The sequence below is a fragment of the Hordeum vulgare genome, chromosome 1H (assembly GCF_904849725.1).
Source record: "Hordeum vulgare subsp. vulgare chromosome 1H, MorexV3_pseudomolecules_assembly, whole genome shotgun sequence".
NCBI classification, from domain to species: domain Eukaryota; kingdom Viridiplantae; phylum Streptophyta; class Magnoliopsida; order Poales; family Poaceae; genus Hordeum; species Hordeum vulgare.
In genome coordinates, this window is record NC_058518.1 from 253,108,656 (window position 1) to 253,121,969 (window position 13,314).

Consider the following 13,314-nt stretch of genomic DNA (forward strand, 5'->3'; position numbering starts at 1 on the left):
GATTGAACAAGGTATAGGTATACCGACGATCGAATCTCGGGCAAGTTCTATACCGACAGACAAAGGGAATTGTATACGGGATTGATTGAATCCTTGACATCGTGGTTCATCCGATGAGATCATCGTGGAACATGTGGGAGCCACCATGGGTATCCAGATCCCAGTGATGGTTATTGGCCGGAGAACGTCTCGGTCATGTCTGCATGCTTCCCGAACCCGTAGGGTCTACACACTTAAGGTTCGATGACGCTAGGGTTATAGGGAAATGTTATACGAGGTTACCGAAAGTTGTTCGGAGTCCCGGACGTCACAAGGAGCTCCGGAATGGTCCGGACGTAAAGATTGATATATAGGATGGATGGTTTTGGACACCGGAAATGTTTCGCACGTCACCGGTAGCGTACCGGGACCACCGGAAATGGTCCCGGGGGTCCACCGGGAGGGGCCACCAGGCCCAAGAGGTAGCATGGGCCAAAAGGGGGAGGGCAACCAGCCCAAAGTGGGCTGGTGCGCCTCCCACAAGAGGCCCAAGGCGCAGGAGGGAGAGAAGGGGGGAACCCTGGCACTGGTGGGCCTAAGGCCCACCTAAGGGGTGCGCCACCCCCTCCCCCTGCCCTAGCCGCCACACCTCCCATTTGGGGGGGGGTCTGCCGCACCACCTAGGGGGGAAACCCTAGGGGAGGCACCCCCTCCCCTCCTCCTATAAATAGAGATGGGTTTGGGGCTGTTTTGCACACGGTTTTATCTCATCTCGGCGCAGCCCTGCTCCCCTCCTTCTTCCTCCTCCCACGGTGCTTCGCGAAGCCCTGCCGGGAGACCTCGTCTCTCCATCGACACCACGCCGTCGTGCTGCCGGAGATCTTCCCCAACCTCTCCCTCCTCCTTGCTGGATCAAGGTGCGGGAAACATCACCGGGCTGCACGTGTGTTGAACGCGGAGGTGCCGTAGTTCGGCACTAGATCAGAATCACACCGCGATCTGAATCACCGCGAGTACGACTCCATCAACCACGTTCTAGCAACGCTTCCGCTTAGCGATCTCAAAGGTATGAAGATGCACTCACCCCTCTCTCGTTGCTGGTCTCTCCATAGGAAGATCTGAATATGCGTAGGATTTTTTTTGAATTTATGCTACGTTACCCAACAGTGCGCGCCCTGCAGGCTTGTGGCCTCCCGACAGATGCCCTACCCCCTACTCCAAGTATGTTGTGTTTCTTGTGGTCCAAGAAAAATCAATCCTGAGATTTTATATATATATATATATATGCACATTTGCCCCAATCATGAGCTCTCAAGAGAAATAATTCTACAAACTTTTATGTTCGGCTTTCTTATGATGATCAATTAATAGTCGATTCTTTTTTCACTGGTTCTTACGTGAAGAGAATTATTGAATTCAAATGGATTTTTTTGTAAAATATTAAACGCAACTATGAAGATTGAGAGCTCGACGAAGGTAAAGAGTCAGGTATAAAACTTGAGTTTGGTGTAAAATATTTTATGAAAATGATAGTTTTCATAAGTTTAGCACTAAGTACGGACTTGACTCTGAGATAGTAGCTTATTTTTTACCGCATCCTCTGTTGTCGTGCTTGCCACCAACATTCTTAAAAGAGGACAATTACTGCAACATCAATACCGCCGTTTATTGTGGAGCGACCGACTATGATGATTTGACAATACTCCGTTTCTATTGTGCATATCAAAAAATCTCGGCAGCTATGCGGGTAATTGCATACGGTATTCCGGATGACTATGCCGATGAGTACCTTCGCATTGGTTAAGATACTACAATTGAGTCAGTGGCGTAGGTTTGCCAAAGTGACCATCCGTGTCTTTGGTCCTGAATATATTCGGGCACCCAACGAGTAAGACGAAAAAATTTGATGGCATCTAGTGAGAGAAGAGGTTGTCCACACATGCTAGGAAGCATTGATTGTATGCATTGGACTTGGAAAACCCGCCTAAAGGCATGGCAGGAAATGTATTGTGGCAAGTCTTGTGATGCAACAATTGTGTAGAGGGCCGTAGCATCCGAGGATTTATGGATTTGGCATTGCTTTTTTTGGTATGCCGGGTACTCTTAATGATATGAATGTGTTGCAATGGTCTCATTTGTTTGCTAGGCTTGCTAGTCGTGATGCTCCTGCTTGCAACTACACTATCAATGTGCATGTATACAGGAAGGGGTACTATCTTGCAGATGGTATCTACCTTTCTTGGTGCACATTTGTCAAGAGCATCAAAGAGCCCAAAAATAAGAAACAATGTGAATTTTCAAGGGTACAAGAGGCAGCTCGAAAAGATATTGAAAGAGCATTCAGGGTTTTGCAAGCAAGGTTTGTCATTGTTCGTAGTCCTGCTCGTTTTTAGGACAAGCGATCCCTGAAAAACATCATGACATGTTGTGTGATTCTTCACAATATGATTCTTGAAGATGAGAGAGACATGAACTTCGAGTTCTTCTACGACAATGTGGGTAGCCGTGTCAAACCACCTAGAGACCCTAACCGCATTAGAGCATTTCTTCAGACCTACCGGGAGATTGAACATGCAAACACCCACTTTCAGCTTTAGGAGGATCTCATTGAGCACCATTGGTAAAGGACTGGGCAGTAATGCATTCCATTTTTGCATTTATTTCATTTAATTCATGTGTGATTTCTATTCGGGACAAGTTTGGTATTGAATTATTAATTTGCTTCGGTGATTTCAATAATTATTGTAATTTGGATAGTTGATGTACTGTAATATCGATATTTTTATCTTATATTGAATTAATAATTCTGAATATGTGACATATGTGCCAAAAGGAAAACGTTAAGAATCATCTGGATGATATCTCCGTCACGTAAGCCTCCTCTCCCGAGCTACACGTGCCATATGGGCCCCACCACCGCTTTCATTCCCGACCTTATTTATTCCCTTCCCACGGGTCCTCACCCCATGCTTTCCCCTTTCCCTATCTTTCTCATCTGCCACACAAGAAGGAGGATTGCTCCATGCCGCGAGTTGGAATTCGAGGGGAGCACGTCATGCTAAGGGCCACCGGCGGTGGCTCGGGCGCCGGGCTGCAGGCGAGGCAGGCGCTCACTACAAGGGATTCCCCCCGTGCTACAGAGCATGCTTGGTGCAGCGAGATGGGGCGCGGGCTGCCCGTGCGACGGTGGTGACGCCGACGACTGCGAGCGATGACGCGGAGCGCAATGCTCGCCGAGTTGTGTTGAAACTTTTTGGGGGAGCTACAAAGCAACATGACTGGTGCTGCAATCGCGGATCTCGCGAGCGGCGAAGCTGGAATGCAACGAGGGCCAGCCGCTCGTCGGGGGACGGAGTTGCAATGTAACGCGCTTTGATGCTGCGACCTAGGAAACTCGCCAACGACGGAGCTACAATGCTACACCCAAGGACTGCAACTTGCAGAACTCATCGGCGGCGTAGTTGCAATGCAACGCACGAGGTGCTGTGACCATGGGCCTCGTCGGCGCTGGGGCTACAATGTAACACCCAAAGTGCTATGACCATGGATCTCGCCCGCGGTGGAGCTGCTGAGCTGCAATGTAGCGCGCGAAGTGCTGCGACCCCGGGATCTCGCCGGCGGTGGAGCTGGGATGCAATGCCCAAGGTGATGCGACCACTGATCTCGCCAACGACGGGGCTGCGATGCAACACCCAAGATTTTTGCTGTGCAACGGAGGGTCGGCTAACGAGTTTTTGCGGTGATAGTTCCAGCGGCTGAAGCGAGATGGTTAGAGGAGAAGGAAGCAACATGACAACGAAGCATCATTATGTTGACCCATCCAACGGACTGGAAAGGACATATCGAACGGTTCGTGAGCCGGCTGATTTCCTGGAGAAATCAATCGGTTGATTTGTAGTAGCGTTCGTGTCAAAATCAGATAAAAACTCATCAGATTTACGGGTCAACGCGGATTAAGGCTTATTCCGTTTAACAGTTTCGCTATGCGGGGTCTGCTCGACCGCAACGTGCGTCGGTCCGTAAAACTATTTTTCTGTAAACTGTAAACGAGTTTTGCATGTGGGCCATATACGACATGTGCTGGATGTTGTTAGAGCAAGTACAATAGTAGAGCCGGCTGCCGGCTGTAAGCTCATGCCATTTCACCTATAGCTCATCTTATAGCTAACATGTACAATAGTTGGTTAGAAGAGTGTAGTCCTACTTATTTATTATATGACCCACTTTTCATTCTTACAAAGTGTCTAGGAGCACGTGCTAGAGCTGGCTCTTAACTAAGAGCAAGTATAATAAGATACAGTCAGCAGGCTGTAAAAATTAAAATACTATATTTTTGCTTAGTTGAATGAGAGAGAAGAGAAGCGTACTCTTCGTGAAGAGCTAGCTCTAGCACGTGCTCCTAGGTGCTTTCTGAGAATGAAAGGTGGACCATATATGATAAAAGTAGTACTCTTTTGTAGCTAACTATTGTACAAGCTAGTTATAAGATGAGCTATAAGATGGCTTATAGCCAGCAGTTGGCTTTACTATTAACCATGCTCTAAGAGCCCGCTTACCTCCTCTCTCCTCTTCTCTCTTCTCTAACTAAACAAAAATATATTATTTTATTTTTTATAGCCAGCTAACTTAGCTCTATTATACTTGCTCTTAGAGTTTTCCATCCGAAATTCGTGGAGGCTTGGTCCAGCCTGGCGCCGTCGGTGGAAGATACGCCGCCATCCCGTGCACCGCGTGGGAAGAAAACAACTACCACGACCACGATCGACGACTACCCGAGACCGACCGATGGTCGAGTCTTGTAAAATGCAAAGTCGTCTGAAGTTTTCACACCCCCGACCTCTCCACTCCACAACGTCGAAGCAAACTCCTCGGAAATTCCCCCTGCTCGTCCTCGCCCTCTACCTGACTGCTGCCTCCTCACTAGAAATACCACACGTTCTGTCGTCACCCGACGCGCGCAGCAGACTACCGACTAACAAGCCATTAGCCGTTAACCAATTCCTACCGTGGCAGGGAGGACGCCGAGAGGCAGGGAAGAAGGAAGGAGGCAAGGTTGAGGCAGCTGCCAGCAATGGAGAAGGCGCTCGACAGGCAGAGAATCCTGCTGCGGCACCTGGAGCCCGCGGCCGGCGCCAACCCGACCGCCTCCGCCGTCTCCGTGAGATCCTTCTCCCTCTCAACTCCCTTCCGCCGTCGCGCCGGCGTGTCGGTTCCAGATCTGTGACGATCTTGCGCGTTTCTTCTACTTGGTGTCCCAGGCGAGCGTGTGCGCCGCGGGGGACAGCGCCGCGTACCACCGGGGTCCCTGCTTCGCCGACGACATCGTCATCGTCGCGTAAGTCATGTCTGCTCCTGCTCCTGTCGCTTCGCCTGCCGCTGATTGTTGGATCGCCGGCTTCTAGTTAGGCTCTGGTTGCTAGTCGTGCCAGAATTCGTGCTTAGCTTTCCGGCCTGGCCGTTGTCCAAAGAAAAATACAGTGCCAGGCGTACTTTGGTGATCGCGACGGTACTGCAAACTGTGGAAGCATGTATCAATGGATCAATGCCAACCTGGTTTCTTGGCTTTTGTGTTTGCTAAGATCGTGCCAGATTTGGTCCCAATCAACCGTCTTGAGTTGCATGTCTCTACTGCGCCGGAGAATGATACAGATCACAAAGATCTTCAGAGTAACTTTCAGCATTACAAATATACGAATTGAATAGGAAGGATACATGTATGAACTGCAACAAAACTGGCATTGTCTTTTCACACTAGGTTCATAATTGTAATATTTCAATAATTTTCCTTTTTCTTAGCCAATTCTCGTAAACAGAGGTCAAACATGTATGACGTGTCTACCTTTCATTTCTTCAGTGCCTATAGGACAGCAATCTGCAAGGCCAAGAGAGGTAGTTTCAAGGATACACTCCCTGAGGATCTCTTGGTGCCCGTATTTAAGGTTTGTGTTTGTTATCTTCATCCCCTTTTGCAACCAAAACAAGAATTTAGTGAAGTGGTTGCTGTTGTCTCATCATCCTTTCCGCTCCCAATTTTAGGCTTTGGTGGAGAAAACAAAGTTAAATCCGAGCGAAGTTGGCGACATTGTTGTTGGTACTGTTTTAGCTCCTGGGTCCCAAAGGGCAATAGAATGCAGGATGGCCGCATTGTATGCGGGTTTCCCTGGTAATTTCACCATTTTCATGACATTTTCCTTTAATATTGGACATGATTACCCCCCTCCCCCCCCCCCCCCCCCCTCTTGATTAACTCGTTTCATGGGCTGTAGACACGGTTCCTCTGAAGACTGTAAACCGGCAGTGCTCTTCTGGCCTTCAGGCAGTCGCAGATGTTGCTGCTGCTATTAAAGCAGGGATGTATGATATCGGTATGGTTTACTGAAAACTGATTTATGTATTTTGTTTGACTTCGTTGGTGATCTTAATTTTTTCTCTCCTTTCAAAAGGTATTGCTGCTGGCGTAGAGTCGATGACAGTGAACAAAGTTGATCTTGTCGGGAAAGTGAATCCCAAAGTAAGTCAAATGGGTCGGTTTCACGCAAGAGTATCGTCTTTAGATACATCTGTAAAGATGTTACAGCTGATAAAATGTTGGGTTGGAATCTCCAACTATTTTAGGTTGAGCTATTTGCTCAAGCACGTGATTGCCTTCTCCCAATGGGCCTTACCTCCGAGAATGTTGCACAGCGGTTTGGCATAACACGCATGGAGCAAGATCAAGCTGCTGTAAGTTGGCTGATTGTCCTTACTTTATGGCACTTATGTCTCAGAGCTCTCAATAGTCTCACAGCTCTCATTCTTTTAACTGCTCAGGTTGAGTCTCACAGGAAGGCAGCGGCGGCAGTTGCTGCTGGTAAATTTAAAGAAGAAATAGTTCCAGTTCATACTAAGGTAATGTAGTGCCTTAGTTTTCTCTTCCCAAATAACTGTGTCTACTTTTGAGGAATTTTACTCAAAAGTTAGAATTGTTTGACCTGCCCTGACACTTATGTTGTCTTGCAAAGATCGTGGATCCAAAAACTGGTGAAGAAAAGGAGATTGTGGTCTCCGCAGATGATGGAATCCGATCGAATACCACACTGGCAGTCCTGTCAAAACTTAAACCAGCATTTTCTAAGGACGGGACCACTACTGCTGGTAACCAATAGGAAAATCTAACTGAATGCAGATTTCTTTTAGGGGCATCACTTTTAAAAGATTGATGTCCTTTTAATCGTAGGAAATGCTAGCCAAGTAAGTGATGGAGCTGGAGCTGTCCTACTAATGAGGCGAGATGTTGCTACACAGAAAGGTCTTCCAATTCTTGGAATCTACAGGTATCAGTACTTTCTCTATATGTTTTGCAACATAGTACATAGGAAGAATCATGTTCATATTTTGTAGAAAAATTTCCTGCGATTATTGGCAACATATTAACACTTCGGTTTACGCTTTTACTACCAACATTATGGCTCAATGCTTTTTGGGCATCGAAGCAGAGAGAATTTTGATACTTTTAATCATTACAGTATTCTGTTTTTCACTCAACATGTGAGCCGAATTTGCAAATGCAGGAGCTTTGCTGCCGTTGGAGTTGATCCAGCTGTGATGGGTGTTGGTCCTGCTGTTGCTATCCCAGCAGCAGTGAAGGCCGCGGGTCTTCAAATTAATGATGTCGACCTTTTTGAGATTAATGAGGTATACTTCCGTCTAGTTCTTCCATTCGATATACTATATCCACCGGATGATATTCATATGCTCTCTGTACATAGGCTTTTGCATCTCAGTATGTGTACTGCTCCAAAAAGTTGGATCTCGATCCCGCAAAAGTCAATGTTAATGGAGGTGCAATTGCTCTTGGACATCCATTGGGTGCCACAGGTATCTGTTTCTGATCAATGTTGTGTGCACTTGCTTGAACCTTCAACTGCTTGACACTGCTTTACTCCAAACAAACAGCCTTGTGTGCTGCAGGCACTTGCATGCTATATATATACTCAGTGGCGATAACATTTTTATGTTTTCATCTTGGCAGGTGCGCGATGTGTCAGCACTCTTCTCAACGAGATGAAGCGCCGAGGCAAGGACTGCCGGTTTGGAGTAATTTCTATGTGCATAGGTACATGACTTAGTTGCATGGGAAGAACGGTTGTTAATTCGATAGTAGAACTGCAAATGACAGAAATTATTGATGAACAGGTTCTGGGATGGGTGCAGCCGCCGTTTTCGAGCGTGGAGATGCGGTGGATGAGCTGACGAATGCCCGAGGGGTGCCCTCGCTTAACTGGCTTTCCAAAGAAACCGTGTAACTATTTCTCATGCAAATTGTGTAGCTGCCACCATTGTTCTCAATTATCAAAGCGGGCCGGGGCTAGGGAATAAGTTGATCCCGTATTTGTAATTCTTCTTGGGATATGAAAAATCTTATCAACGTTTGAGCTTATTTGTTTCGCCATTTTGTATCTTTTTTCCTAAAATAGTACTTCCTCCGTTTCATAATTCTTGTCGTGGTTTTATTCATTCCATAATTCTTATCATGGTTTTATCCTTTCCATATTCTATAACCAGGGCAAGAATTATGGAATGGAGGGAGTAGCTTCGTTGAATAAATTCTGATAAACTCTCGTCTTAATGCGAAAGTGCCCTTCTACACCCGAGCTTAAATGAGCTCGGGATGAACAGTTATTTGTGGTTTTTTTCAAATGCTAAAAAAAATCTGATTTTTTAACGGCACACATTGACAAATGTTCGAACAACTTGCAAAATTTCAACATGAAATCACATTTGTGTAAGCCGTGGCAAAAAACAAAAACAAAATTAGTGCTTCAAAGTGCCTTCAAAAGTAGCATTTTCAGAGTATTTATTTATTTATTTTTGCCACAACATCCACAAATGTGATTTCATCATGAAACTTTGCACGCCTTAGAACTTTAACAAAGTTTGTCATAAAAAAATAAGAATTTTTTGAATATTTTTCAAAAAAATTGTATTTGTTGTTCATCCAAGCTCATCTGAGCTCGGGTGCAAAAACTTCACGTATGTCTTACTGCTACAAATCATATTTGCATTTTGTCCAAGCACTGCAAATCCACCCCTCTATAAAAGGTTATTGGTGGATTAAGGTTATTTGTATCAGATCAGGAAATACAAATAGAGAATTACCTCATTTCTTCTACTTGCGCCCGCGCCCGCTTGGAGGTCGTGAGCGAGGACAGGCGGCGGCAGGCGGCTATCCTTGTCAGGGTGTTTGATCTATGGCCAAGGATGGGGGATCGTTGTCGTTGATGAGCGGCAATGGCGATAGGTTGCAGCACATTATTATTTTTAGTGCCAGCTAAAGAAAGAGGACTATACGTTGGTTCCCAAAATAAAGAAAGCCGACCGATGTCGGGGCAATCGCCGGCGCCGGTGACAGTCAGGCCGATCCGGGAGTCACAGACATATCATTTGAATTTGATTCTTGGCATGTTTGGGCTGGCTGCACCAGAACCTAACTCGGGCTCGGAGGTAACTGGGTATACGGCCGAGGACAAAACCCGCGAGGAGGATGTGCAAGGTGAAAATGGTGTCGCAGCGAAATCGATCACGAGAGACCGATCAGTCGAAAGCACAATGCGGTCGGCTAGGGTTTTCCCGAGGCGAGTTCGGCCAGGGTTGACGGCGCTCGGTCCGGGGCGTGCTCTACGCATACCGCCGATCAAGCCAGCCCGACCTGTCATGGCAGGGCGTGGTTATCACCCATCGCCACCGAAGCTGGTTCTCCCACCTGCGCGATCTGTTGGGGGGCCTCGACAGGCGCCTGCGGCACGAGAGGAGAGGGTGGTGGCAGAACCAGAGGGTCACAGATGTGGTGAGGCGGGCGGTGGCACCCGGCACGTCGACAACGGACGACAGCAGCCCCGAGGACAGTTGGTGACGATGGTTACAACGCCTATGGAGAACAACATCGCGGGTCCTCTTCCATGGATGGAGGATGCGAATATGCTTGGCAGGGCAATGGAGGTGCAGGGAGAGGTTTCAATGGACCTCCCGACGACTTCGTTGAAGGGTCGTCGGGTCCTGTGTACTCGCAGCGCGGCGGATATCACCCGGCTTGGGGCGGTAGGGGCGGTGGCAGGAAGTCTCTTCCACCTAGACCATCAGCTCCACCTACGCGGCCAACGGAGGCGGCAACCACCAATGAGGCAGCGGTGCCCATGGAAACCACTGATGGGCTATCTGGTCCAGAGACAACTACGGTAAGGGCTCTCGCTGCGGCGAAAGTTTCGACTGTGAATCAAGCAACGGTGTGGGACGAGGACCGGACAAGTGAGACCGACAAGTCCGAAGGTGGTGAAAGAGCCTCCAAATGGGCATGAAAAAAAATAAAAGATGATTTGTTACCGTTGTAGTATGCCAGGGCATTTTGTGGCTGAGTGTAAGGCAGAGTTGTGCGACCTTTGTCTCAAGCCGAAACATGGAACAGGGAAGTGCCCTCTTCTATTAGGATCAATGCCGGTGGTAACGATTTATGGAGTTTGCTGCCTAGAGTTGATGTTCTTTGAGTTGCCGAGCGCGACTTCGGCAACTCCAACGGTTGATAGCTCTCTAACTGCTATGGTGATAGTAACACGAGGAAATATGACAGAGGAACAAGTGGTGCAACAGCTACGAGAGTTAGTCTCTGCTAGTTTTAATTGGGCACCTGTTAAACTGAACGACCAGGTGTTTTGAGTGGATCTCCCTTCCAGGGAGGACCTTGCACTACTGCTTAAGTTCGGGATGAGTAGGGTGCCTAATAGTAATTGTGTACTCGAGTTTAATGAGTGGAAATCTAAGGAGCCGCATGGGACATCACTCCCTCAGATATGGATGAGATTCTCGGGGCGTCACCCAAGGCCGTGAATGATTTCTTGGTTGCCTGGAGTTTGGGCTCTCTGGTTCGTAAAACTGAGGACGTTGATATACCTTTTACCCGTGCTAACGGTGAAAGAACGTGGATGTCGCCTAGAGGGGGGTGAATAGGCGATTTAAAATAATTACAGTTTAGGCTTGAACAAATGCGGAATAAAACTAACATTTAATTTTTCAAGCACAAAACCTAAAACTACTAAGCTCACCTGTGTGCACCAATAACCTATGTAAGCAAGATAAACAACTAACTGATAGCAATATATATATAGCAAGAAACAATATGGCTATCACAAAGTAAAGTGTATAAGTAAAGGGCTCGGGTAAGAGATAACCAAGGCACGCGGAGACGACGATGTATCCCGAAGTTCACACCCTTGCGGATGCTAATCTATGTTTGGACCGGTGTGGAGGCACAATGCTCCCCAAGAAGCCACTAGGGCCACCGTAATATCCTCACACCCTCGCACAATGCAAGATGCCATGATTCCACTAAGGGTCCCTTGAGGGCAGTCACCGAACCAGTACAAATGGCAACACTTGGGGGCGGTCACCGAACTTGTACACTTTGGAAACTCTTGGGGGCGGTCACCGATACCCGTACAAATTGCTCGGGGCAATCTCCACAACCTACTTGGAGACCCCAATGCTTTCCCGGAGCTTTACACCACAATGATTGAGCTCCGAGGCACCACCAAGCTTCTAGGACTCCAAAGCACCCAAGAGTAACGAGCTCTAAGGTAGCAAGCACCCAAGAGTAATAAGCTTCTCAAACTTCACTTCCATGTATCACCGTGGAGAACTCAAACCGATGCACCAAATGCAATGGCAAGGGCACACTAAATGCCAAAATCCTTCTCTCCCAAATCCCACAACAAATGTTCTTCCCCAATGGTCCCAAACTCTTGATCACGTGAAAGTGATTGGTGAAAATGTCGATCTAGATCTCCTCTCTCTTCTCCCTCAAGAACTAGCAAGAATCATTAGAGGGATTGAGAGTTAGCAAGCTCAAAGAAGGTCAACAATGGGGGAAGAACACGAGATCAAGAGTTTGGGACCATTGGGGAAGAAGACCCCCTTAAAAAGGTCCCTTGAAATCCTACCATTATGCACTTAGCCTGCGCACAAGCGGTAGTACCGTGCAGGGGAGCGGTACTACCTCCCTGCACAGAGCGGTACTTCCACTCAACAAGGAAAAAGGGACCGAAGAAGCTAGAAGAAAAAACTAAGCGGAACTGAGGACACAAGGGGAGGGCGGCACTACCGCTGGAGCGGTACCAGCGCTCCCCCCAAGCGGTACTTCCGCTCAAAGTGGGAAAACATATCGATGATGGCAGAGAGAAATTATAAGTGGAAGAGAGGACGAGAGGGGAGGGCGGCATTACCGTCTAAGCCATACTACCGCTCTGCCCGAGGGGTACCTTTGCTTGAGAGACAAAACCCACCCTCAACTGCCATAACTTTTGCATACGAGCTCCAAATTGAGAAAACTCAAGCTTGTTGGTTATCTTAAGAACATGCAGTTATGAAAATTCCAATGATATAGAGATGTGAAACCTCTATGAATGAAGAAACAACAAAAAATCCAACATCGGAAACATCATAGAAGATGCATATGGACTCCGTTTTCGATGAACTCAGACTTGTCATGAAGCTGACCATAAGCTCTACAACTCACAAAGAGACCCACCAGACAAGAACCAAGAAAGATGATGCAAGGATGCAAATGGTTTGAGCTCTCAACGAATGATACAATGAAGCTACTCACTTGAGAGCCCCCCTTGACAGTATGACAATCTATCCTATAACCCAGTCTCCCAACTACCACCATGAGACCGGTAAAATAGAAAACCTATCAAGGGCAAACCTACACCTTGCACATAGTCCACTTGAGCTAGATGATGACGATATTGACTTCCTCAAGATGGACCACCTTTCTTGATTGCGTTGGCTCAATGAATACTAGATGATTTCTCCCCCATACTCACTATGGGCGAGCCACTCTTGAGCACATCTTATCAAGTCCATTGTCACCATAATGGACGACAAGCTTCAAGCACGATCTCTTCGTGATGCTCCACTTGAACTTGCACACCGCAATGTTCCATGGGTTGAATGAGATCTTCCTCTTGACGCAAGCCCATGGAAACACACCTAACCCCATATAGAACTTTCACGAAGACCATGGGTTAGTACACAAAGCCTAATGGACAATGCTTACCATACCATGGGATCACTTGATCCCTCTTGGTACATCTTGTACGCTTTGTGTGTTGATCAACTTGATTCACTCTTTGATTTAGTCTTGATCAACCTTGTGTCTTTATGACCAATCTTTGGATAAAACATTGAATACCACCTTGCTCATTATATAAACTCCTTGAAACCAACAGATGGACTTCAAGAAGTGCCTATAGACAAATCCTTTGAATATAACTTAAGGCAACCATTAGTCCATAGGGATTATCG

The 13,314-nt window shown here is 47.1% G+C and overlaps 1 protein-coding gene across 1 annotated transcript; it reads left to right on the forward strand.

Moving 5' to 3' along the window:
* The first annotated feature begins 4,799 nt into the window (after positions 1 to 4,799).
* LOC123430174 (3-ketoacyl-CoA thiolase 2, peroxisomal-like) lies at positions 4,800 to 8,410 on the forward strand. The gene is made up of 14 exons (XM_045114070.1): positions 4,800 to 5,137; positions 5,238 to 5,314; positions 5,834 to 5,918; positions 6,016 to 6,142; positions 6,246 to 6,344; positions 6,423 to 6,490; positions 6,595 to 6,702; positions 6,790 to 6,867; positions 6,981 to 7,113; positions 7,196 to 7,292; positions 7,530 to 7,653; positions 7,728 to 7,836; positions 7,991 to 8,074; positions 8,155 to 8,410. Exons 1-14 carry the CDS (start codon positions 5,051 to 5,053, stop codon positions 8,262 to 8,264), a joined length of 1,386 nt encoding a protein of 461 aa, XP_044970005.1. The 5' UTR covers positions 4,800 to 5,050; the 3' UTR covers positions 8,265 to 8,410.
* Positions 8,411 to 13,314: the final 4,904 nt, after the last annotated feature.

Coding starts and splice junctions, on each gene's coding strand:
- LOC123430174 (XM_045114070.1), top strand. CDS start 5,051: ATGGAGAAGGCGCTCGACAGGCAGAGAATCCTGCTGCGGCACCTGGAG. Junction 6,345..6,422: donor AGCAGGGATGTATGATATCG/GTATGGTTTACT, acceptor TCCTTTCAAAAG/GTATTGCTGCTGGCGTAGAG. Junction 8,075..8,154: donor AGTAATTTCTATGTGCATAG/GTACATGACTTA, acceptor ATTGATGAACAG/GTTCTGGGATGGGTGCAGCC.